This window comes from Eptesicus fuscus, chromosome 19 (assembly GCF_027574615.1).
Source record: "Eptesicus fuscus isolate TK198812 chromosome 19, DD_ASM_mEF_20220401, whole genome shotgun sequence".
Taxonomy (NCBI): Eukaryota; Metazoa; Chordata; class Mammalia; order Chiroptera; family Vespertilionidae; genus Eptesicus; species Eptesicus fuscus.
In genome coordinates, this window is record NC_072491.1 from 29480142 (window position 1) to 29504854 (window position 24713).

Below are 24713 nucleotides of genomic sequence, written 5' to 3' on the forward strand. Positions count from 1 at the left end.
AGGTCAAGAATGAGTTATTAGTCTTTTCTGGATCTCTCAGTGACTAGCACAGTGATGTGTATACAGGGGGTTTCATGTACTCACAACTGTAAACCTACTTTTGCCCCACCCTGTATATTAGGTTCACAATGAACATTCATTCATTCTATTATTAAACAAAAACAACTACTGAACATGTCTATTTCATAGTTGAACTCCATAAAGCTAATAATCCTAAATTTGCAAGTGTTTGGGGATGGAAATGTTGACATTTTGTAAATACATACTTTATATTGAGGTCTGATGTATCTCTCTGTGATGCAGTTACATCATGTCAGACTCTGTGGATGTGACTGCCCATCTACTCATGAATTCAGTGGGAAATAGCAAATGGGGAGCCAATATGGTATCATCACTGAGATGGCCCTTAGTGTCTCTTATCACCCAGATTTGTCTTTTAACAGAAAAGAAATTTTAGTTCATAGGAATGTCAGCATGTGGTTTCTGGAACCAAGCTGGACTCACTCTTGAATTAGACTATCCCATTCATCAAATACTGGTTTGTTTGTTTTTTGTTTCACTGGTCCTTACACTTTCCTCATGCTCCTTTTTCACCATAAGAGGGTTTGCATGTAATGTAATATTCCTTTATAATATTTTATGAGTCAAGGCCATTTTTCTCAACTAGTAATTACTGTCCTTAAATGTGTAATGAGCCCAGCCGGGTGTGGCTTAGCGGTGGAGCGTTGACCCAGGAACCATAAGGTCACTGGTTCGATTCCTGGTCAGGGCATATGCCCAGGTTGTGGGCTTGATCCCCAGTGCGGGGCGTGCAGGAGGCAGCTAATCAACGATTCTCTCTCATCATTGATGTTTCTATCTCTCTCTCCCTCTCCCTTCCTCTCTGAAATCAATAAAAATATATTTTAAAAAAATGTGTAATGAAAGCTGTTCAGAAATTCACCAGGTCATACTTTCTTACACTTCATTGCCAGTTTATGCCAGGGAAGAGTGAAAACATCTGGGCAGGCATATCATATTAACTATTAATGTGGAGAAAAGACAGAAGCTAGTAGAAAGCAGAGAGGAAAAGGGGGAGGGGATTATTAGGGTTTGGCTGGTGATGCAGGCTGTGAAAGAATTCACAACTAAAAGAAAAGATTCAGAGAGGAAGTTTATTTTTACTTTTCAAGAGAGGAAAGGGCCAGTGCATTGCTAATCAATACAGGGCTGGGAACAAAAAGCAGCAAGCAGCTTCCACTTTTAAAGAGTAATGGCTGCTATTGCTAGGTGACAAGGAGGGAGGAGGATTTGGGGCTGAAGTTGAGCAGATACTGAGAGTTGTCCTGAAAAGTTATAGTTTGTTTGCCTTCCAGGAGTTCGGCAAATGTCTTAGGGAGGTGTCTTATCAGTATTTTTCCCAAGCCTATAAAACATGCTTAGAGCAAAAGTTATAAAGAGTTCGAAAGGGGAAGGTTTGGATTTGGAAGGGAGGAGGAAGGGCACTTTCTACTAACTAGAAACTTTTTGGGGAGGACTTTCCCAGAGTCATTAAAACTGCAGGGAGGAGGAGGATGCAAGAATGTAGTCTTGAGAGTAGCTTATCTTGCAGTTTGAACAGAGGGGCTGTTTGAATCAGAGGAGCTAAAAATCTTGGGGTTTAATTACCAGGTGCTTCTCATAAATTGTGGAAGGCCACAGCAAAGAACCATCCCCTTATACTCTTCTATCAATGTTCGATCTTGTTAACCCTATGACTTCTCCTCCTGTTTGGTGACTTCCAAATCTGTACCCTCTCTTTATAGACATCACACCCAGGCCCAGTGAGATGACATGCCACGGCCCCTAAGATTCTAGCTTATTTCTGTCCTTATAGGGATGAGAGAGAGAATTTTTAGGTGGTGGAAGGGACACTGGTAAAATAAATGGGTATTTTAATAAACAGGTAGATATGAAGGAGATGGCTCTGAAAAGGTCACATAATCTGAAAGCATTATTGAAATACCTTGGATGAAGACTTTCTAAAGGGAGACTCTTTAGTAGCTTTTCTCAGCTCTGAACCCTGTGGTTCTTCTGAGAACAGGATAAGTAGTTTTTTATATTCTTGACAAGAAAGGCAGGGTATTTTCCTCATGGTGTTATAAGAAAGTCAAACACGTAATGATTACCCTGCTGCCACATTCAACATGAAGTGTCTTCCCTTTGCTATGAACAGCATGTCTTCTGTATTGTCTCTTGCCTGAGCTGCTGGAAAACATGAACTGATTACAGAAACAGGTGGTTTGGCATGCCCTGTATGACAAAATTAATTGAGCAATAAGTTTAAAAAATGTAAGAATTCTGTCAGGCATGGTGAAAATGGAAAGTCAGATGGATTTGAGAGAGAGCTGCTCATAAAAATAAAAAAGAATCTATTTTTTTTTAAATTGCTCTTCTAAATTTTATTTTTAAAAATGCATCTTTAATCTGGGCAACTGTCACTTACCTAGTCCCTCCTCCCACACAATTTTTGATGAGAAAAACCAAGCTTTAGATTCACTTATGGTAAACATCTTAGCCTGAATCTACCAAAAACCAGAGGCTGATACAAGAGGGAGTATGTACATGGTTTATTCGGGGATCCCAGGGAGCAGGAATGGGAGGCAAAATGGAAGGCCTGCCAGCCCAGGGTGCTCTGTCAATCTGGTCACCATTGTGAACAACTGGAGCTGGCAAGCCTAGAAAAGAGAAAAAGAGAACTTTAATTCAATGACTCTCTGATCCTCCTTGGTCAAGGGTGATCCTATGGGTAAATAGTTCAGGGACAGTGATTAGGAGGATAAACTGCAGCTTCAGTAAAGTGCTATTTGGTTCCCCTTGTGCAAAGCCAATGGACTCAGCAAGGGCTAGAGTGAAGTTGGACTGGAGGCTGGGAGACAGGACACAATGAAGTGAGGTGAGTCAAGCAGGATCACTTCTCAATCATATCAAGCCTTAGGGCATGATTTTTGATATTTTGGATTTATAGAGACAATTTTACAAATGCTCAAGAAAGATCATGCTTGTTTGTGTGTGAGGTTCATCAATAAATAAATTCAACCGTCTCATGCATCTATTGACAAGCAGACTGCTTGGTGTTAGGAATCCCAGCCTTGCCTTCTAGAAACTCACACTTCAAAGGCTACTCTGAACTACACAATATATTATCAGGTTCAAGTCCATATTAAGGGACCTAGTTAGTTCTAACCCAAATAGTATTTTAATATAAGACCAGTGGCAATTCAGTCATGGGTAGTTGACATTTTTTCCTGGACTGGAAAACAGGTTGTTTAATGACTTAGGATGCTAGAAAGTGGAAATGGCTATGTCTAGATAACATGGATTTTGGAGGCTGACAAACATGGTGTCTATGATCAGCTCAACTGCTCACTAGCTGTGAGCTTCTTAATTGACCAAAGACTCTTATGGCAAAGATTCTTCATAGGTTCAAGACTGTGAATAACACTACCTTTATAAAGTGTCTTGGAAGACCAAAAAAAAAAAAAAGTATATAAAGCATTTTATTCAGTACCAGTATATTTTAGGTAGAAAGTTGATATTAATTCCCTTTACCTGATCATATGCATTCATTCCACGAGACTGAATGGCAGAAGCCAACCTTGAAACTGCTCACATACACTGGAATACCTTCCTCATGTTAGTTCCATGGACTGCCCCTCAGCTACCATTCAAAACCAGGTCGAAAGTTTGAGTCTGGGTGGGATAGCACTTTCTTTTTAAATGTCAGGCAAGGGTACTTTTAATTCTGGGCAATGGTAAAACCACAGAAGGATGTAGATTGTCTTCTGTTATTTATGAAACATGCTAAAAATTATGCAATAAACCATAAATTAAGAAAAGCTGCCCTATAAATTTCAATTAAATCTTACATTGCTTTTAATACTTAATACATCATCATGAACACATTTCCATAAACCACAAAAGAAGTTTGGGAAAAGCCTATAAGAGCATGTTAGATTTTTACTAGTATTATTTTTCTTCAAATCCATCCTCTAAATAAAGCAGGAAATCGGTTAGATTATCCTTTATGACATAGTGCAGTGAAGGCCAGGGGTAGGGGGCATGTGGGAGCAGGGTGGGGTAGGAGGGTTAATGGCGGGAAAAAGGGAACATCTGTAATTCATTCAACAATAAAGATAAATTTTAAAAACACACAAAATCAAGTCACACTGACCATTGATGTTACTGAATTGAGTCTAAAACACAGCATATAATTTTAGTTCATAAATTACCAGTACAGCTCAAATTATATCCTGAAAGAATGAGTGTACATGCCCGATTCTCTCTTGATTTATTTTGTGATTTTAAAGAAAATTGGCTCAGAGACACTCATTGATAATAAAATGTGTTATGGCACCAGAGAGAGATCTGTGTAGCAGAATGATCAACTGAAAACAAGCAAAGTATTAGAATTTTTTTTTTTAAATTTCTTTATTGATTAAGGTATCACATATTTGTCCTCGTCCCCCCATTTCCATCCCACCCCCCTCCCCACACATGTCCCCACCCCCCTGTTGTCCTTAACCGCTGGTTGGGCTCATATGTCTGCACACAAGTCCTTTGGTTGATCTCCCTCTTTACCCCCACCCTTCCCTACCCTCCCCCCGAGGCCCGACAGTCTGATCCATGCCTCCTTGTTTCTGGGTCTGTTCTTGTTCATCAGTCTATGTTGTTCATTATTTCCCCTAGATGAGTGAGATCATGTGCTATTAGAAATACACTTATAAGAACCGAAAATGAGACAAGCAATAATGGTTATGGTGACAGGCAAATGAATCGGTCTGTAGTGAGTTTCTTTCTGGGCCAACAGTTCTTTTGAGACCCAATTTCAATGTCCACCAGTTCCTTATGTGTACATGTCAGCACTGACATTTCAGTTCTGGATGGTGGACAACTGGTGGTAATGCAGGTCCGACTCTGTCTGGTTTGGTCGTGGGCAAGTATTAGAATTTTTGATATTTAATTACATTCATAATTGTCAATTGTCAGCCAACAAAGATGCATTTTCAGCTGAGCCTGTCTGGCATATGGTGTGTTCATGGTAAGGATGTTAGTTCTTGACTATATATATGAACGATGAGGTTCAAACTCATATATATGACATGGACAACTCTAAGTATAGATTAATGAATCAAAATTTAGACTGATGAGTTAGATAGGCACAAAGCAGGAAAGAAAATATGTACCACAGAAAAACTACCTTGACGGGCTTATTATAATTTAACTAGAGACCTGGTGCACAGATTCGTGCACCAGTGGGGTCCCTCAGCCTGGCCTGCACCCTCTCAAAATCCAGGATCCCTTGGGGGATGTCAGACTGCCAGTTTTGGCCCAATCTCCACAGGCCAGGCCTAGGGACCCCACTGGTGCATGAATCCATGCACCAGGCCTCTAGTATGCATATAAAATCTTTGGTTAATCTCTTCTCCCCCTTTCCCTGCCCCTCCCCGCTTCCCTCTGAGATTCATCAGTCTGTTCCATGTTTCTATGCCTGTGCACTGAGTGTCTGCCCCCTGTTGGTCAATGCACATCATTGCTACCAGTTGAACAGTCGCTTAGGCTTTTATATACATAGATGAAAGTCAAGATTAAAAAGCACATGAAGCAATTTGAAGTTGCTTTGGCAGTTGCTCTCTAGCTGAGCAGAGCAATCAAAATATAATAGAAAAATTGGGAGCCATTTTAGGGTTATGAGCATGAAACTGAGATGATGCCAGTGATATTTTTGGAGGCTTTATGACCAGAGGAACAAAGCACATCATTGGGGTGCTGCTGCGAACCTGTGATGTAACTAGGGGGAGGGTTTGAGTGTAAGTGGTTTACTTGAAGGCAATTCTAGGAAGCACTGGTAGTGACAGGGAAGTGGGACAGGGCAGGTAAGGCCGTCAAAGAGCATATGTTAATGAGTAGGTTACCACCATGGGCAACTGGGACTCCAGCCTGACAGGGAGTAGAGAGCACATTTCAGAATTATTTAATCTGAGGCAGCTAGGATATTTATCCTCCCACTCCCCCTTGTTACTGGCAGAGGACAGACCCAGGACATTAGCTCCTCAGCCTTGCTGCCCTGCATATGAGAGAAAACCCTTAGCATGTACCAGAGCGTGTATGACAACGGGCCATGGGCTCACACTCGCCCTGAAGGTGCCTTAGATTCTTTGTGTTTACTCTCCTTCCTTTCAAGTTAAGGGGCAGCCGAGCCATTTCTGACTACTTTACAAGTAAGAAGTTTCTGAATGTAAGTGGCTTTTGCCAGCATAGCCACTGAGAAAAAGATGGTTCAACTTTTTCTTAGGAGTTTGAAATAACCCTGGCACCTTAGGCAGCCAACGCTGGGCCCCCTTAGGTAGTCTTCCTTCCCCACTCCAGGCCTTGGGAAGGGACAGACTTCCTAAGAATTCACACTTCCCCAAGAGAAGTTGGATTCCCTGCCCCTGGAGTCACCTCATATATTTAGGTATGGTGCCTTTTAAAGGAAAACCCCTCTCTTTATGGGCATCACACCCATGCCCAGTGAGATGACATGCCAAGCCTATTAAGTTGGCACAATTTCACTGAAAGGGTGATCTCATCTTGTCTTGTGGCTTTAAATACTATAATGCCTCCCAAATCATCCTGAGACTTTAGAAAGAGGCGAAAACGTATTAAGGAGATGAAAATTTCAGAACATAGTCCTTTATCAAATGTAAGGGATAAGAAAGGGATAAGATCCTAGCATGGCCCCTAAGCTCCTAGCTTAAATGACTGAATGAATGGTGGTATGGATTATCAGTATAGGAGATGGGACAAATTTAGAGGCAATAAGGTGTTTTGAATATGTTTGTTTTCATATACCTGTGGGAAATCTGGAAAGCAGATGGACATATGTGTAAGCAGATGGACATACAGTGTCAGATCTCTGGTGAGGGTTGGAGTGGGAGGTACAGATTTGGAAGTCACCAAACAGGAGGAGAAGTCATAGGGTTAACAAGATCGAACATTGATAGAAGAGTATTATCAATTGAATTGTGTTCCCCTAAAAGATGTTGAAGTCTTAATGTTCTGGGCCTGTGAATGGGATCTTACTTGGGAACAGAATAGCGTCTTTGCAGACGATCAAGTTAAAATGAGATGTTAGGGTGGGTCTTAATCCAATATGACTGTGTTTATAGAAAGGAGAAATTTGGACACAAACTGACACAGAGAGAGAGAAAGAGAGAGAAAACACCACATGAAGATAAAAGCTGAGATTAAGGTGATGTATCTACAATCTAAGTGATGGCAAGTTTGCCAGCAAACCAGAAGCCAGGAGAGAGGCACTAATAGAGTCTCCTTCACAGCTTTCAGAAGAAAGCAACCGTGCCAACCCTTGATCTCAGACATCTAGCCTCCAGAATTGGTGGACAATAAATTGCTGTTGTTTAAGCTACCAGTTTGTGGTACTTTGTTAAAACAGCCCTAGGAAACTAATAGACACAGGTAAAGATGTAAATGCATGGAAGAGCAAATGATTATTGGTAATGATTGAACAAATACTGTCAGTTCAAAAACAAGTTTGCCAGTCAGAGAAGCAGGAAAGGCTATTCCTAGGCTATTCTAAGAAAAGAACGAGCTTGTGAAAAAGCACAATTATAAGTAAGGTAACACCAGCAGCTTTCTCTGGGCTGGTCAACAAGCTATACGTGTGGAGTGGTACAGGAACATGTTTTTTTTTTTCATGGAAGTTTCTGTAAATTGCACTGTAGCACACTTCATCTTATAACTACTAATAGAGAGAAATCAAAGACTCAGAAGGATGATTAAATCAGTTTTGTGTTTTAAAATGCTACTGTTCTGTAAATATAGTGGCAATGGCAGCAGTTTTCGAATGTACCAAAAGCATCCCATTAAAATAATCAGAGCAAAACTGAAGAATCATGGACAATCCTATATAATAAAAGTATAATATGCAAATTGACTGAACGGGGGACCCACCAGTTGGTGGGGGACGGGGCCGGCAAGCAGGCAGTGCCAAGCCAGCCAAAGAACATGCCAGCAGGCAGAGGGAGGGAACAGTGATCGGCGACCAGCGGTGGTGGAGGGGTGATGGGGGGAGCTGGCACTGTCCCCTAATCAGCCCGTCCAGTCGCCTCCCACAGAGGGAGGCTGGGTGGTGGCAGTGGTGGGGTGATGGGGGCAGCACTGTCCCCTGACCAGCCCTAGCGGTCAGGGTGATGGGGGCCGCGCTGTCCCCTGATAGGCCAGCCTGGTCGCCTCACACAGAGGGAGGCCAGACTGCAGCTTAGGCCCGTTCCCCATGGGTTGTCAGTAGGACATCCCCTGAGGACTCCCGGACTGTGAGAGGGTGCAGGACCGGCTGAGGGACCACCCCCCAGTGCACAAATTTTCGTGCACTGGGCCTCTAGTATATATAATAACATTTAGTGCTGAGATCCCCCATAATTGCACAGGAACAAATTAGTGACAGCTTATAAGAGCCTCGTTATATCAGCAACTACGCAGGCAGAGGCAGAGGGAAGGCCCTGAGACTAGGAGAACCTCCAAATCCCCAACAGGCACTCACTGGAAAGTGCACTGGGCCAAATTAGAGGAGCAATAGAGACTAGAAGGGTGTTCTCAGTGATTCAATGCAAGAGTGAGCCAAAGGGGACTGTAAGGCAATAAGGGTTTATGCTATTAAAGCTGAGTCATCCCTAACAAACTGAAGAGCCTTCCACAAGCCTCCACACTAAGGAGAATCTGCAGGAATAGGTTTCAAATTGAGCAAGACAGGGACAACCACAAGCAATGAAAGAAGGAAGGGGAAGGGGAACAGAGGCAGCTGATCTCAGAAAGTTAACAAGGGATGTTGTTTTTATCACTTCACGAGAACAAGGGAGGAAGGCCTCTGAAGTTTTGACACCAATAAAGCTATCCTAGCCCACTTAACCCCTCCTGAAAGTACATGAAAATTAAATTAACTAATTTTTAAAACTTGTCAATAAGAAAAATTTCAAAATTATTATGAGAAAAAGGGAATAAGAAAAATAGTGATTTTTCTACAGATAATGAAAGTATACCAGAAAAACACATGTAGAAAACAGATAAAAACAAATATTTCAAAATGACCTGGAAGAATTTAAGAAAATTATAAAAGCCATGAAAGAACAATATAAATCATGATTAGGAAAAGTCAGAAAAGAAATGAGTAGAGCCCAGCCAGGTTTGATCTCCAGTGGGGGTGCATATGGAAGGTAGCTGATCAATGCTTTCTCTCTCTCTCTTCCTTTCTCTCTAATAATCAATAATAAACATATCCTCAGTTGAGGATTTTTTTAAAAAGAAATGAGTAGAAAAGCTAACATTTAAGAAAATGATATAACTCAATATAGAATTCACATTTTTAAAAACAATTAGGTCAGAAATGAAAATTCAACTTTAATTTTGACACTATTCAAACACCATAATTTGAAGATTCATAAAAGATGGAAAGGGGGGAAAATTTTTATATGAAAATCAATTTGAGATTAAAAATATTCAGAGACACTAATAAATATAGGACATACAGAAGATAGAACATAAATAAATAGGACACCCCAAAGAAGAAACAAAGCAATGGATTTGAGAAGAAATACTAAACACTATAGTTCAAAACCACGTGAAACTGCATATTGACACTTGAATCTACAAAACGAAGAGGCATACCACATTTTGGGAAACTGGATGTAGAACAGCCAATATCAAGATATATTCTAACAAAATCATAGGTCTTAAAAAGAAACAAAATATTTTTTTTGATATCCAAGCAAAAAGAACAAGTAGCTTATAAGAGAAGGAATATAAGATTTTTATCAGACTTTCCTACAACAACACTTTATGCAATAAAGTAACAGATTTAACATGCGCAAATAAATAAATTGCAGATCTTGGATCTTGCACGGCATATGCATGGATTTTACAACTATCCAACCGGACCCTTCAGTGAAAAAGTTGCCCAGGCTTTTCTGGTCTCTCACTTCCTTGCTTTGTGTTGGGTAGGTTCAGTTCTTTCACATATCCTAGAAATGGGCACCAATCTCCAAGTGAAATTGTGACACTTTAGGGTCTACACAGCAAAAGAAACCTTATCTTCACCCAAGGCAAGGTTGATGACCATGTGCTGTTATAAACATATGCCAGAAGTCAGAGAACAGTGTCCCTGAGCACCTTTTTAAAAGATCTACTAGAGAATAAGCTTCAGACAACCAAACATACTGTGAAGATATTGACATAAGGGCTGAGAAGTAGTCTAGCCAATAAAAAAGAAGGGTGGCAGATTCAGAATATCAGTATTTTCAATCCCTAAAGAGTGAGTGGGCCGAGGATATGATCATTTGCGGATGATGACACCATGAAAGAGAACATTAGTGCCTCCTCAAGAAAGTATCCCTCAAGGAAGTCCTCAACATTACCTGCTAAAAATGACCAAACTCGAATCTGATCAAAATTCTAATACTACCCACATGAAGAAAATACAAAGAACAGAAACGTTAATCACTCCACAAAAATGCAATCATCAAAATCAAGACAATAAAAAATCTGCAAGAAATGAAAAGAAAACGGAAGGGGAATTCATGGTGTAAAAAAGACTTAAGATACATATCAAACACTCATCATGTGTGGGCCTTGTTTGGATTGTATTTCAAACAAACTGTAAAAAGAAATATGATCAGGAAAAAATGAACACTGAGTATTTAATAATATCAAAACTGCCCTTATATTGTAAGTATAATAATGGTATTGAATTTTTGTTTGTAAATCATCTTAATAAAATACTTACAGATGAAATAACATGATGTCTGGGAGTTGTTCCAAAATAATCTGGTGGCAGGGAGTAAAAATACAAAGGAAAAAAAGATTGGGAATGTATTGGTAATTACTTAATCTAGATGAAGGGTATAGTGGATTCAATACACTATGCCTTTTCTCCTTTGGCATATGCTTGAAAGTTTTAATGATAAGTTTTTAAAAGGCATAAGGAGTATTTACAAGCCCATACATTCTAGTCCTTAGACTTGTGTTGTGCCCCAGGAGAAATCCATCTTCTGAACACTGCTGAGCACATAGAGAGACTGACCCCAGTGTGTGTATGTGTAGATTTTCAAAATAGCAAATCTCTCTCTTTTTTCAATTTATTTTTATTTTCTTTATTGATTAATCTCTTCTACACCCAAGTTTCCAACACATTTCACCTCACTCTTCATATTGCAATTCAATGGAATGCTTTTAGTGAGGACTAAAATTGCAGTGACTTCTCAGAGTGAACATTTAAGAATAAGGGAACTCAAACAGTTAATGTTGGGCCTGAAAATAAGCCACTAGAGTAATTGTTTCTTGTGTGTGCTGGCATATGGTGGCTTGCATAAAAAAAAATATATAGCCTTGGTGTTTGAATGATAAATTATCACTCATCTCTTTCTTATTCTCCATGTTTTCTTTCTAGATATTTCCACACAATATACTTAGGTATTCGAAGCCGACAGAGTGGGGAGAATGACAGATGGAGGTTTTACTGGAAAATGGTGTATGAGTATGCAGATGTGAGTATGCTGCATTTGCTAGCCACCTTTCTGGAAAGTGCTCCACAGCTGGTCCTGCAGCTCTGCATTATCGTACAGACTCATAGCTTACAGGCCCTCCAAGGTAAGGGCTTGCAATTTGGTTTCTAAATTTGGGGAAAGACTGACTGGCTACTTTTGTCACATCCAGGGAACTGTTCTAATACTCTTTGTTGATACAGGCCATGGTGCTTCCCGTTATATGCCTGCTGTTTGGCACTGAATTTGTGAATGATGCATATTTTGTTCTTGGCCATCACTTGTCAGCTCTGATTTATAGAAAGACATTTGTTTTGGCCTTCAAGTTGCCCTCTGTGTAGGAAAAATGAATTTTATGATTTTGCACTTAGCCACTATGAAAATACTTTAGTCAACTAAGGCTTTCTGGTTTGTATGCTAGAGTAATATTTTTTTACAAGCTGAATAAGAGTCATAGCTCTTTCTGTCTCTCTAATATCTATTTATACATATGAATATTAGGGTAATCTCTACCATTTTCTTTTGACTTTAAGAACCAGAGATTAAAAGAAAATGGTAAGGATTAGCTTAGTATTTTAAATAGGACACCTGGGAAAAAATGTCAATCTTTAATAATATATTGTTTATGTACTACTGAGTTTTATCAAATGAATATTATTAGCAGATTAATATTTTCATGTTTTGCTGTGTTGTTTGATAATCTCATCAGTAGTACTGTCCCATTTATGACAGATTTGCTCTGATGTTTCTGAGGGCCTGCTGCTCAGATCTTCTCTAGAAGCAGAAAGATTAGACAGACCGGTGGTAGACAGGTGAATAAGTAGATGGGTGATGGATAGGTAGCCATTTTCTAGAGAAAGAGTTTCCTGGCAATGTGATAATCCTGTAACTAAATAGATGTTATTAAACAGTCACGCACTATGCTTGTTTTGTTTCCATTTCAGCAGAGCCTTGCTGAGATTTCCTCTCTGCACACACATGTCTGGGCCATGCTCTAACTTGAGACTTGATCGGGTTGGCCTGGAGAATCTCTAGAATATCTTTATAAATTTTCATAACAAGAAGCACATTAGCTTAGGCTGAGTGCTTTAAGTGGGGACTGGGAGAGGCATATTATAGGTAAAGGAAGATGGAGGGTGTCCTGTAGCCAGTGACCCATTTACTTATGAATTCCTGGTTCAAGCCTGGCTCCACGCTGAAGTAGCTTTTGTCTAAGATGTTTGAAGAAAACTCTAAAAAGATCCATGGGGTGTGATTCTCAAATGTCAGAAAGCAAATTGGAAGAAAGAGAAAGTGGAGTGTTTGAACAGAAATAGAAGAGAAAATGTGGGAGAAGGCAAGGCTTATTATCAGCTAGTTGTGAGTGACTGTGTTTCGAAGTGCAAGCTGCACAAGGTGGTTCTGGCTTTGGTTTTCTCATTTCTTGCTGTGAGATCTTGTGCAAGTCACTTAACCTCTCTGGGCCCCAGCTTCTCGAATGTAAAGGTCACAAGCTAAACTAGATGACCATTCTTTCCATCTTTGCATCAGTAAATGCCCAAGAAACAGAGGGCCAGCATGCATTAGAAAATGGTCTGTAAATGAGCATACAACTTGAAAGGCAACCTCGAACAAAATCTCTGTCCAAGTACCCAATACTCATCTCCAGAACAACTGGGCCCCTCCTCCGTATAGTTACACAGTGAAAACTCTGGAAAAGGAAAACCCAAGGACAAAGGTGGAGGGTCACTAACCACCTTCCTGTGGCCCAAGGTTACTGAGTGTCTCTGTTAATTGTCTCAATGATTTAGAAAATTACGGAGAAGTTTTTATCCTGAAGAGGATGGAGATAGAGGAGGAAAGGCGAGAGGGGGTCTAAGAAAATGAGATCATCTTTCATTTTGAGAGTTTTATGTAAAATTTTATACCAAAAAAAAATAAAAAAAAAAAACAAGAAAAAAGATCATCTTTAGTTTTTATCAGACTGTTAACCCAAAACAAAGGGATTAAAATGTATGTTGCTTAGAGTTGTGGCTCTTTCCTGACACCACATATTCTCAACTTAACCTGCTAAGCTCACATTTGCATCAGGTTTGCTACAGACTTTGGGAACCAGACTCATCCTTGGCCAAGGCAAGCCTTGATGTCAAAACCAGAAAGTTCTAGGGAAATTATGTTCCATATCACTCCCGTGGTGGTCAGACAGGTTGCTACAAAGATCACTAGGATCAATGCAAGTAATGAAGCACACGATGAGGAATAAGCTCGCTAGGCTAATCTTACGGCTGCCATTTTTTAACAAGGAAGGTGGGCAGAAAGTTGTATTAAAAAACCAAAGAGTGGAAATACCTGACAGTGAACAATAACATCTACACACCCCCTGAAAATAACCTCAGGCAATGCTATTGAAAGTCTTTTCCATTGTGCAGAGAAACCTGTCTTCAGAAAGAGCTTCTAAATTCAATAATCCTCCTCTGATAGATGACAGAGGAACCAGCTTATAAATTAAATTGATATGAATGATAAGAACAGAGCTTTTCCCCTCTAGAAAAAGAAAAATTGATGTGATGGAACCTAGTCTAACTTATATTTTCATACATCTTTATGGTAAAAATGCTTGAGATTTATACGTAAAAACACAGCTTGCGTAGTGAATAATCAGTGGCATGACACCTGTGGAGAATTTGCAAATAGCTCTGAATTAAAATCTCCAAAATATTCTTATTTAGCAAATAGAGAGTGATCCTAGGTCTGCAAGTCATTTTCATATATGACTATGCCTAAAATTATTTCTTAGGATGGAAAGAAAATTGCTTTTTTAACCCGACTTTAGCCATCTACTACGCGCTGAAGGACACTCTTTGAAAACCAATAAGAAAATCAAACAAGAGATATGACATTTAAAAACTTTTCTTTAAAAATTATTTTCTTCTTATGGAAGGTGGTGTAGCCCTGCAATACTGTTAGCTGTGAAAATCTTTTCTCCGCTCTCCTTACTTATTGAATAATTAAATCAGAGACAGCTCCTTGTGCTGCAGGCTGACAGGTTCCGTGGAGAACTGTTCAAGTATAATTGTTTCTCAGTTTGTACTGTTCCAGGAAGGACAGATTGGTTCCTGTTCTGAGACCAGCAATCAGGGAAGAGAGGAACCTTGAATGTGAATGCAATTTTTTTCATGCCACACTGTCCCTTAGACATAACTGCTGCATTTTCCCTAGGAACATCCAACTCTACATATAAAGAACATTCAAGGAGGTCCGAGAGTCCATGCACAGCTAAGATGGCACAGTAGATGATACAGCACCTGGTATAGCATCCTGTGATCAGAGAGTTTCCAATTTATACTTTGTTATGGTTTTCCAATCCAATCCAATATTCCACCAGAAGAGGCAGGAGGGCGGAGTGTGGAAGCAAGGGAGAGAGGGAGAAAGAGAGAGAGAGAGAGAGAGAGAGAGAGAGAGAGAGAGAGAGAGATGGGGGGCGGGAGAAGACTGCCTGGTAAACAGAGATGGGCAATGGAACTCCCGTTAGTCTCCATGCAGAGGACACATGAACAGGTCCAAGACCTGTCAGTCCTATTTTCAAACAACATCTCAGACCCATCTAGGACCTTTGATTTTATCTAAATGGTGAAAGCAAAGATAGGAAGATACGTGTCCACCTTCTATAGAGAGCAGGTACCCCACCTGACCTTTGCACAGTCCTGAGAATCTGTAAAATGAGCAGGCTGCACTAAAGGGTTTCTAAAGTCACTGTTAGTTTTGTGAGTGTATTCTCAGAACATTCAGTTTTGATTTTGTAGACCCAGCCTCCTAAAGTTGACAGAGAAGATACTGACTCATTTACAAACAAGGGTCCACGCAAGCATGTCAAACTCGTGGCTGGCGGGCCGCATGCCTCGTTATTTAAACAAGGCATGCGGCCCGCCAGCCGCGAGTTTGACATGCTTGGAGGCTTTCCCTAGCAACCCAGCAGTGCCGTGCTCCATGAGTGTTCTCCACGGAGCAGCCTGAGGAATGCTGTGCAGGACCAGGGCATAGCATGTAACCTTCACAAAGAGTGTGTGTAAACCACAGTCCAGGCTGCATTTAACAGTCACCTGGCTCTGACAGACAGGTGTGCATGCCCATCATGCAGAAACAACACTTCCTTGTAGAGGAGCCATCTAGATAACGCAAAAGAAACCAGACCCTTACCAGATGCGAGCGGTTGCCAATCTACCAGCCCAAATGTTTCCACTTTTCCCTGATAGCTCTAGTTCATTTCCACTCTCCACCTTTCTTACTATCATTGGAAAATCTCATTCTGCACTCTAAAGGTATTTAGCTGTCATGTGCAGAGTGAGTTATGAACAGACGCCTTCCCACAGGAAGACTTTGCTGAGCAGGGAAGCACACTTCCACCTACTTCTATTCTGATTTCTTCATATTCTAAAAACTCACGGGTTGCCCCTTTTGCCAACAGTTTAGTGTGACTAATGTGTAAGAGAGAGGAGAGAAGGCTGAAAGAAGTTTCTAATTATTCTTGCCTTGCATTCCGTGAGACTGCTGAGGAAGTCAGAGTTAAAGGGGCTGTCCCCATCATGTGGCAGACACTGACCCAGCTAACTAGGGTAACTAAGACACTCCTGAAGTGAGAAAAACATCTCATTTGTCATATCCTGATGAGGACTTTCAAGACCTAAATCATTGGATTTAGAGTTACTCAGCTTTCTAGTAAAGCAGGTAGAGCCACACCCAGCTACCTTTACTTGTCTCAGGTTAGAGAAGAAACCCAAGCTACCTTCAGGCCCAAGTCCTTCCATCTCTGCCTCCTCTCTGCATGTGCCTGAGTCCACCTCTGGATTTCTGCTGGGGAGGGAGAGGGCAGGCCCGAGTGCCAGTCTATGAGTGGGACAGTGTCCCTTTAGATCTGCCTGCTTTGCAGTTGCTATTTTTATTAGTCAATTATCACATTTATTGACTGTCTGTTGTGTGCATGATGGTGTGTGAAGCTCTGCAAAATTTGCCCTAAAAAAGTTCACTTCTTTTTAAAAACTTTATTTGATACTCTAAACAATGTGACAAAACATATTTAGAAACACTTAATCTATCTGGGTGTCTTCCAAAGTGAGCTGTTCCGTTTTCTACATGGAATAGTCTAAAGTGAGAGGAGCCCTGAGGGCATATCTAGCTCGCCATCTCCACGAAGGGGCCACACAGCCTTTGCCTTACAGCTCATTATGGGGCAGTTCTGACTGAACCACACACTCCGTGTTGGAAGGGAAGTTAAAGGGCAGCTAGCCCACCACTCTACCTGACACAGGAGTCTCTGATCATCCCACCTTCACTACCCACATGCAACCGCAGGTCCACCATCTCACCAGGAAGGCAGCTCATGATAACACAGATGGTAAAAGTTCTCCCCAAAATATTGTATTTTTAACACTTCTGCATATTTGGGATAATTTAAATATTAACTTTTTATTCTCGATTACACCTGCTTTTGAAGATAAAATAGAAAACACAAGTATGCAAAAAGAGAAAATAAAAATCACCTCCTTCCTGCCACTCAGGAATAATAAAAATCTTGCCACTGAAGAGTAATTAAGGTTGACATGTATTTTATTGCTAACAGTTATAAAGCTTATTTCGTGTTTTAATATATTATGTTAAAATAGAATTAAAGTTTTTTTTGACAGCACATCATGAGCATATGCCACAACAACATATATAATTCTACATCATTTCTAACCACTCCATAATATACCAATGTATGGATTATCCATTTTCTTTCAACTAAGTCACTGGTTTTGAAATCATAAGTTATCATCTATATTTTCTATAATAAATAATATTATGATAAACACATTAAGAACTAAGTCTTTGCAAATATCCTTAATTATCTTTTCAACAATAAGTACCTAAAAGTGTAATTACTAGATTCAGGGACAAGTCAGGTTTGAAGGCTTTTGATCCATAATGTCAAACTGCCCATTTTAAAGTACATTTCTTAAGAAACATCCTACAGTGTCTCACATTTCTGGTCTAAATGCACAGGAGGTCAGTGAGGGCAATATATGTGACAAGGACTGAGGTTAGGGCAAATCTCTTGAGATTTGGGAAAGAACTCTTAATGGTACCTATTTGAATATGAAGGGCTTAATTCCAAGAAGTGTCTTAATTCCTTCCCTTGTAACCTAATTGTATCTGGCTTTACAAACTTGATTAAATGTAGTCTATTAGTAGTAAGCAGCAGTATATCATTAGTGATAAAATAAAATGTTAAGAACAGCTTCATCAGAGACTTTTGATTTGAGTCAAAATATAAGGAAAGCAGAAATAAATTCCTCAAAACTTAGGACAAAATTCTGACTAAAGAAAACCTGTAAAGAGCTAAACCACACACACACACACACACACACACACACACACACACACACACACACAAATGTGAAACAGCAGCCTCTCCACTGGACAGTTGTGATTTCTTTTGGCTTTGTAAATAGGTTAAATTCCTCCCATCGCATTCAGTGCAAAGCCCTGTGGGAATGCAAGAAAGACAGCCTGTCCTCCTTCCCAGGTGCTGACAAATGTAGTAAAGGCACACAGACAAGGTGATGCTAGTGATGATGCCAGCACTCAAAGGCTATTACCCATGCCTTCCTGATAGCATGGAACCACCATACTTGGCACATAGTAGGCAATCAATGGATAGTTGTTAAATGAAAGAAGAATGGATGCCTGCTATGTGACAAATCCCTATGCTAGTTGTGATTCATTAAAAAAAAAAAATGGCATAGCTCTTGTTCTTAAAGAATTCAATATAATGGAAAAGAAAGAAGACCAAAAATATTTATTATAACTCACTGTGCTATGTTCTATTGTTGGCCATGTTAAGGCCCTTTGGTGACACAGAATGAGCTCTATGGAAAATGATATAAAGTAGAAAAGCCATGCATTTTGAAAGAGATGGATGTCAGGGAATGTTGGAAAATCAGGTAAGTTTTCATGAAAAAGGTAGCCTTAGGACTGAGTCATCAATGAAGCCTAACATTTTGTCATGTACTATAAGGAAAAGGGGATTAAACATAACATAAAACCAGCAAAAAGTTTGGTCCACATCTAAGTCTGTTCAGCAGTCCTGTTGATAATAGTGTCCTCAAAACAATGGGATAATTTGTGTTATTCATAGCACAAAATAAGATATATTCCTCATACTTGAAAGATCTCTCTAGTAGGGTAAATCCTTGCACATTTGCTTTTTAAAAAAACCACAATCCATTTTCCTGTATTTCTTACTTTTCAGCCTGTGTTTTGCATTGTTCTATACGTGGGATTATCAATTAATAAATCAGCAAAATAGTAAACCACCAGTCTGCTTGATCAGTACATTAATGGAGTTGAGTTTTAAAAACTCATCACCATTAACAACTTTGTAAGGAGTGACTTACAAAACTGACATGGTGTATTGGCCATATTGCTCTACCCCAGTGGTTCTCAACCTTTCTAATGCCGCGGCCCTTTAATACAGTTCCTCATGTTGTGGTGACCCCCAACCATAAAATTATCTTTGTTGCTACTTCATAACTGTAATTTTGCTACTGTTAATGAATCGTAATGTAAATATCTGTGTTTTCCGATGGTCTTAGGCTCTACAGCAGCAGTTCTCAACCTGTGGGTCGCGATATGTGGGAAGAAAACTAGGGAAATTTTCATATAGAATGAATATTAGGTCATAAATAAATATTGCAGTTAGGATCATAAAAAAAAGAAGTAGAACAGAGAGAAGCTTCATTTGCTTATGATTGATTCCAGTGCTTGAAATCAACTCTATATGGTAGATCAGCCCTCAGCACAGCTGTGAATAGTTTTGAATTTGAATCATTTTGAACATAATATGAAATAAGGGCCTATTTTTAGGTTTCACTTAATTATCTCCAATAATCAAGTATACATCTTGGTATTTTTCCATTCACTATTCCTTCTCTCTCCCTTGCTCTTCTTTCCTGTGAGATGTGAGTGAGCTCAAAGGCATATTCAGACATGGGAACATGTGTGTGAGTGAACAGATAGTGTGATTAATTGCACATGCATGGCTATGGAGGGGAGAGACGTGGTGAAAGGTTTTTGTTAGCTAAAACACTAAGTTAAAATTCAAATTTTAAAAATCTAAAACACGTTTCCAATGATGTAAACAGGAAACAGACACTTTGGTACAACCCTGTTCAAAACAGAGTACACATAATGGACTGTCTGCAGTGAAGAGTGTCCCCAGACTCTCACTGTTCCTTTGTCTTTCTCATGGCTTCTTTCTTTGCCAACCTCCAAGCTCCTCATATTTGAGTTGTTTTTCAGCACTTTCACACCTTCAAGGAAACAAGCCACATTTATTTTCCATTCACCTGACCTTTATCCCAAACTCAGAGCAGGTTACTTAGACTGAATATCAACATACTTTGACTATTATTTCTAAACACTAAGAATAACTAGTGTGAATAGTAATCAAAATGCTCCCTGAGCAGAGACAAGGTGAGGTCAACTTAATAAAAAATTCAAAAATGGCTAACTATGCTAGTTCCTCAACCAGCTTTTTTTCTAGAAAGCCACAGACAGTCACGTGATCAGGATTTTCTGACCAATTCTGGTTGGATGAGTGGATGAGCAAAGCTCCCACAACCACTTACATAGTTTTCACTATGAAACTACAAAACCTGTTCTTTATAGACAAACTTTGCCATCCTAAAAGGTACCTTTTGTTCTACAAATACACTGAGTGGCCATAGTATTATGACCACCCCATCAGTACTTTGCTGGGCCACCTTTTGCCTTCAATACTGAGGCGATTCTTCTTGGCATTGACTCCACGAGATGTTGAAAGGTGATGCGAGGAATCTGACACCATGCCTGATGAATAGCACTGTCCAGTTCTGTGAGATTTGATGGTTGTAGAACCAGCTGCCTGATGGCTCTTTTAACTTCACCCCACAAATGCTCAATTGGATTGAGATCTGGTGACTGTGGGGCCACCTAAGCAAGGTCAAGTCTCCCTCGTGTTCTTGAAACCACTCCTGCACAATACGAGCGCCGTGGCATGGCGCATTGTCTTGTTGGAAGAAGCCATCTCCATTGGGATATGCCATCAACATGATAGGATGAACTTGATCAGCAATGATACTTAGGTATGTTGTGCTATTCAGACGTTGTTCCACATGAATTAATGGGCCCAAATCATGCCAGGAAAATGTGCCCCAAACCATAACACTGCCCCCACCAGCTTGAAGGGTTGTACTCATGCATGTGGGGTGCATGCTTTCATGTTGTTTCTGTGAAATTCTCACTCTGCCATCTGCATGATACAACTGGAAATGTGATTCATCGGACCACATGACTTTTTTCCAATGCTTGACTGTCCAATCCTTGTGTTCCTGTGCGAACTGGAGACATTTTATCTTGGTAACTGCAGACAGCAAAGGTGTTCGAACAGGCCTTCGGCTTCCATATCCCATTCGATGCAGTGTACGGCTAATTTGCCTACAAACGTCAGGTGGTCATAATAATCGGGCCATTCAGTGTATATTTTGCATTTATTAGGCAGATTGGAGTTAGACTGAGTTTTAAAGCACTCCTTAGACACATAAGCTAATGTTTCCTTGATGACTAAGCAGGAATAAAGAACTGGGATCATTTCCTGTTGAATGATTCAAGAAAGCCTTTTTTTCCTAATATATTGCTCATGCATGGAGTGTGTATGTATGCAACAGATCTAGAGCCCTGCATACTGTGGGAGCCAGATGTCAGCAGGAGGGGGGATAAGAGACTGATTCGATTGGTATGTAAACGTTCCTTGGAATAAAACCACATGGAGATTCATTCCTCAAAGCTCACAATGAGCCGCTGATTGCTGAAGGACAGAGCCTGCTGAGCACACTGCCTGCCTAAGGTTTTGTCAGCATTTTCATTGTGAACCTAAATTGCCACAGCTTTCCAACAGCTGTAGAAAAAGTCTGTGAGACTAAGAAGACTCCAGAACTCCAAAACTTTCTCAACATCCCCGGTATTATCCATTCAAACACTTGGACAATTTCATAGGGTATGAAGTTCTCAGGGTAGGATTGAAATGTAGGAGTTTGCCATGTGTAGGCTTCTATGAAGGCAGGTACTTCCAGATTTTTTGTTAGCTGAAACACTAAGTTAAAATTCAAATTTAAAATATCTAAAACACATTCCCAATTATGTAAAAAGGAAATAAATATTTTAACATAGGCTTTTGAACTAAATGACAGTAAATAAATGCACAGATTTTAAAAACCAAAATTAAAAAGTGAAACAGCTACCAAAATTATTTAAAGTAAATTTCATTTTGAAATGTTTTGCAGACACAGAAGGAGATATTTATTTCAAATTCAACAATGCTAGGAAATTTTGTGAAAGAAGTATTGGACTTTAAAGAATGAGTGGAATGAGTGAAATGAGTTTGAATGTAGAAATGCTTGGGAGGCAGGTCTGCCGGGCCATGAGAAGGTGAAAAGGAAGGAATGGGGAAAACGCAACAGCCTGAACTATCACAAGTCAGAGATAAACACCAGAACCAATGAGTTTACCGTGCCTGCATGCCCTGGTGTTGCCATAGTTTTCCACTTCCTTGGTGCTTGCTGGGACATCTATGTGCTGCACCTGCACCAGGTGCTACAGGAAAAAACTATGAAACAGTAATCCGATATTATCAGACCCCAGGAAGGCATTTGTGGAAACACTAATTAGATTTTCTTCAGCCTTTTTTAATTTAGTGAGCTCTAAGAGAAGATCACACCTCTTCTAACACTTACAAAGAAAATTTGTAAGTGAGATTGTGTGTAATACCTATCCGATGCTCAAAGCAACATGTTGCCATGGTACCAATCAGGTATTGTCTTCATCAGGGAATAGAAATGACAACTGTCTTGTTTGTCCCCAGTAAGCAGTTTTAATGCTTGGAAAGAGGAAAAGTCTGATTTTGTTGTTGTTATCTGGTTTTGAAACAATCTATAATAGTAAAAAGGTAATATGCTAATTAGACCAGACGTCATTCCTGATGAAGCCGGGGCCTGAGGGAAGCCGATGCCGGCAGCCAGGGGAAGGAAGGCCTACTCTTGCACAAATTTTCGTGCATCAGGCCTCTAGTAGTACAATAACATAAGTAGAATACGAAATAGTGCAATGAGGTTAGAGAAACAGAATCTCCAAAAGGAGCTCATTATTCTTAGGAATTCACGTTATCAAAAGATGTGGAAATGCATGAGTTCTTAATGGTCAGAAACAGTGGTGTCATCTCAAGTCAAAGGGACTAATGGGTACAAGTGCAAGATTGATCTGGAAGCCTAATTGGCTGTTTTTGTGGCTTTAAAATTCTGACCTCATGTTAGAGCTATAAAATGTCCATTGTGCTTCAGGGAACGCTTGTGCATTTGGCTCTCATAATAAAAGAAATATTGCAAATCAGGAGAGGTAGCCTGCTATGGAGAAAAACAAGAGAACGCTTAACCTGAAATTCAGGAAAGTGGTTGCCCATGGGGATGAGGTGGAGGGAGGGAGGCACTTCATAAACACTGGTAATGTTCAATTTCTTAAGTGGAAGAGTATTTTATTCTTCCTCTTGGAACTCCACATAGACACTGTGTACACTCACAATAAAATGTACTTAAAGAGATATATGGAGAGAGTAGAATATGGCAAGTAAATGGACTGGGGGCAGTGGATTTAAGTCTTGAGTCTCCTACTAACTAGCTAAGTAATTAGCATGTCACCTTAGTGTGCTAAATGGTCACTATATTTCCTTCCAGCTTGAAACTACCCAACTCTGTGTTTATCATATGAAATACAATATTGCCGAATAAGTCATGTTGGGGAAATACTATCTTTTAATCATACAAAACCAAAAAAATATTTTTTTAATCCTCACCTGGGGTTATGTTTTTTATTATTATTATTATTATTATTATTATTATTGATTTAGAGAGAGAAAAAAAAAAACCACATCAATATGAGAGAGAAACATCTATTGGTTTCCCATTGGGGATCGAATCTGAAACCTAGGTATATATACACCCTGACCTGGAATCAAACCTGTAACTTTTTGGCATATAGCATGACCTCCAACCAACCGAGCCTCCCAGCCAGGGCAAACAACCAAAACATCTTAAAGTCACCATTCAGTCATCCACCCCAATTTGATTAGTAGAGTAGCTTATTTTCTTAGCCCAGGTGAACCCTATAAGTAACCTTGCTATTAGTTGAGCAGAATTTTGGAGGGCCTTTATAAGGCAAGATAGTGAGTCGGCGATGGGGCTTACAATGTGGGAGTGAGAGGTCCTGTCTGGCGCCGACACTGCACACTTCTCTCTGTCTGTCATCTTGTCATTTAGAGCTTCTCTGAATGCAAAATACCAATATAATGAACTCAAGAGGCATGCAATTATTTCAGTTTATTTAATGCTGTCAGGTGATTTATGGTTTCTCCAGAATTACCAAAAAAAGTAACTATGCTTTTCAGGACTAAGCTAGCACCATACCAATAGGGTTTCCAGGAAATGCTCCCTTTTGGTTTGCAGAATCCAGAGACAGGAACATCCTCTGTCCTCATTTTTCCACATGTGGTTATAGAGTGCCTACTGTGGGTCAAGTCCCATCCTGGCTGCTGATTCCCACTGAATTTCTCAGAACACAGATAGGAGCTGTGTTTGTTACTAATGTGCTCGGGGCATTGTACAAACTTCCTAGCCTCTGGTGTTCACTCGCACTCACTTGGATTTGTTAGTCAAATGAGAATAGATTCGGGCTGCTCTCTTCTGATTTCCTTTCAGGCTCCAATGTCATCTGAATCAAGACACACTTTTGTTGGCCCTGCCAGCTCCTTAGTCTCCATCCTGAGAGCAGAGTTGCCTGCACATCCCTTGGGGGTTCCATAGCCAGAAACACTTTGGGGGCTATGGGAAAATCCACCACCTTGGCTCTAAAGTTGAGCACCAAGCTCTGAAAATTGGGGCAAATGTCTTAAACTCCAGAAGGCTCAATTTATTCCCTCTGAAATTGGGAATACCTCAAATATTATAATGAGCACTGTGAACACTTTATTACAGCATAGTGCGTGTAAGGCACTGAGCTCAAGGTCTTTTTTTTTTTTATTAAATATATTTTATTGATTTTTCACAGAGAGGAAGGGAG

The 24713-nt window shown here is 40.0% G+C and overlaps 1 protein-coding gene across 1 annotated transcript in view; it reads left to right on the top strand.

The window, feature by feature from the left end:
* Positions 1-24713, top strand: part of XKR4 (XK related 4) — a 281629-nt gene that overhangs the window by 172590 nt on the left and 84326 nt on the right. The window contains exon 2 of the mRNA XM_008143418.3: positions 11459-11658. Within this exon, the coding sequence (XP_008141640.2) occupies positions 11459-11658 (200 nt within the window). The remainder of the gene's footprint in view (positions 1-11458; positions 11659-24713) is intronic.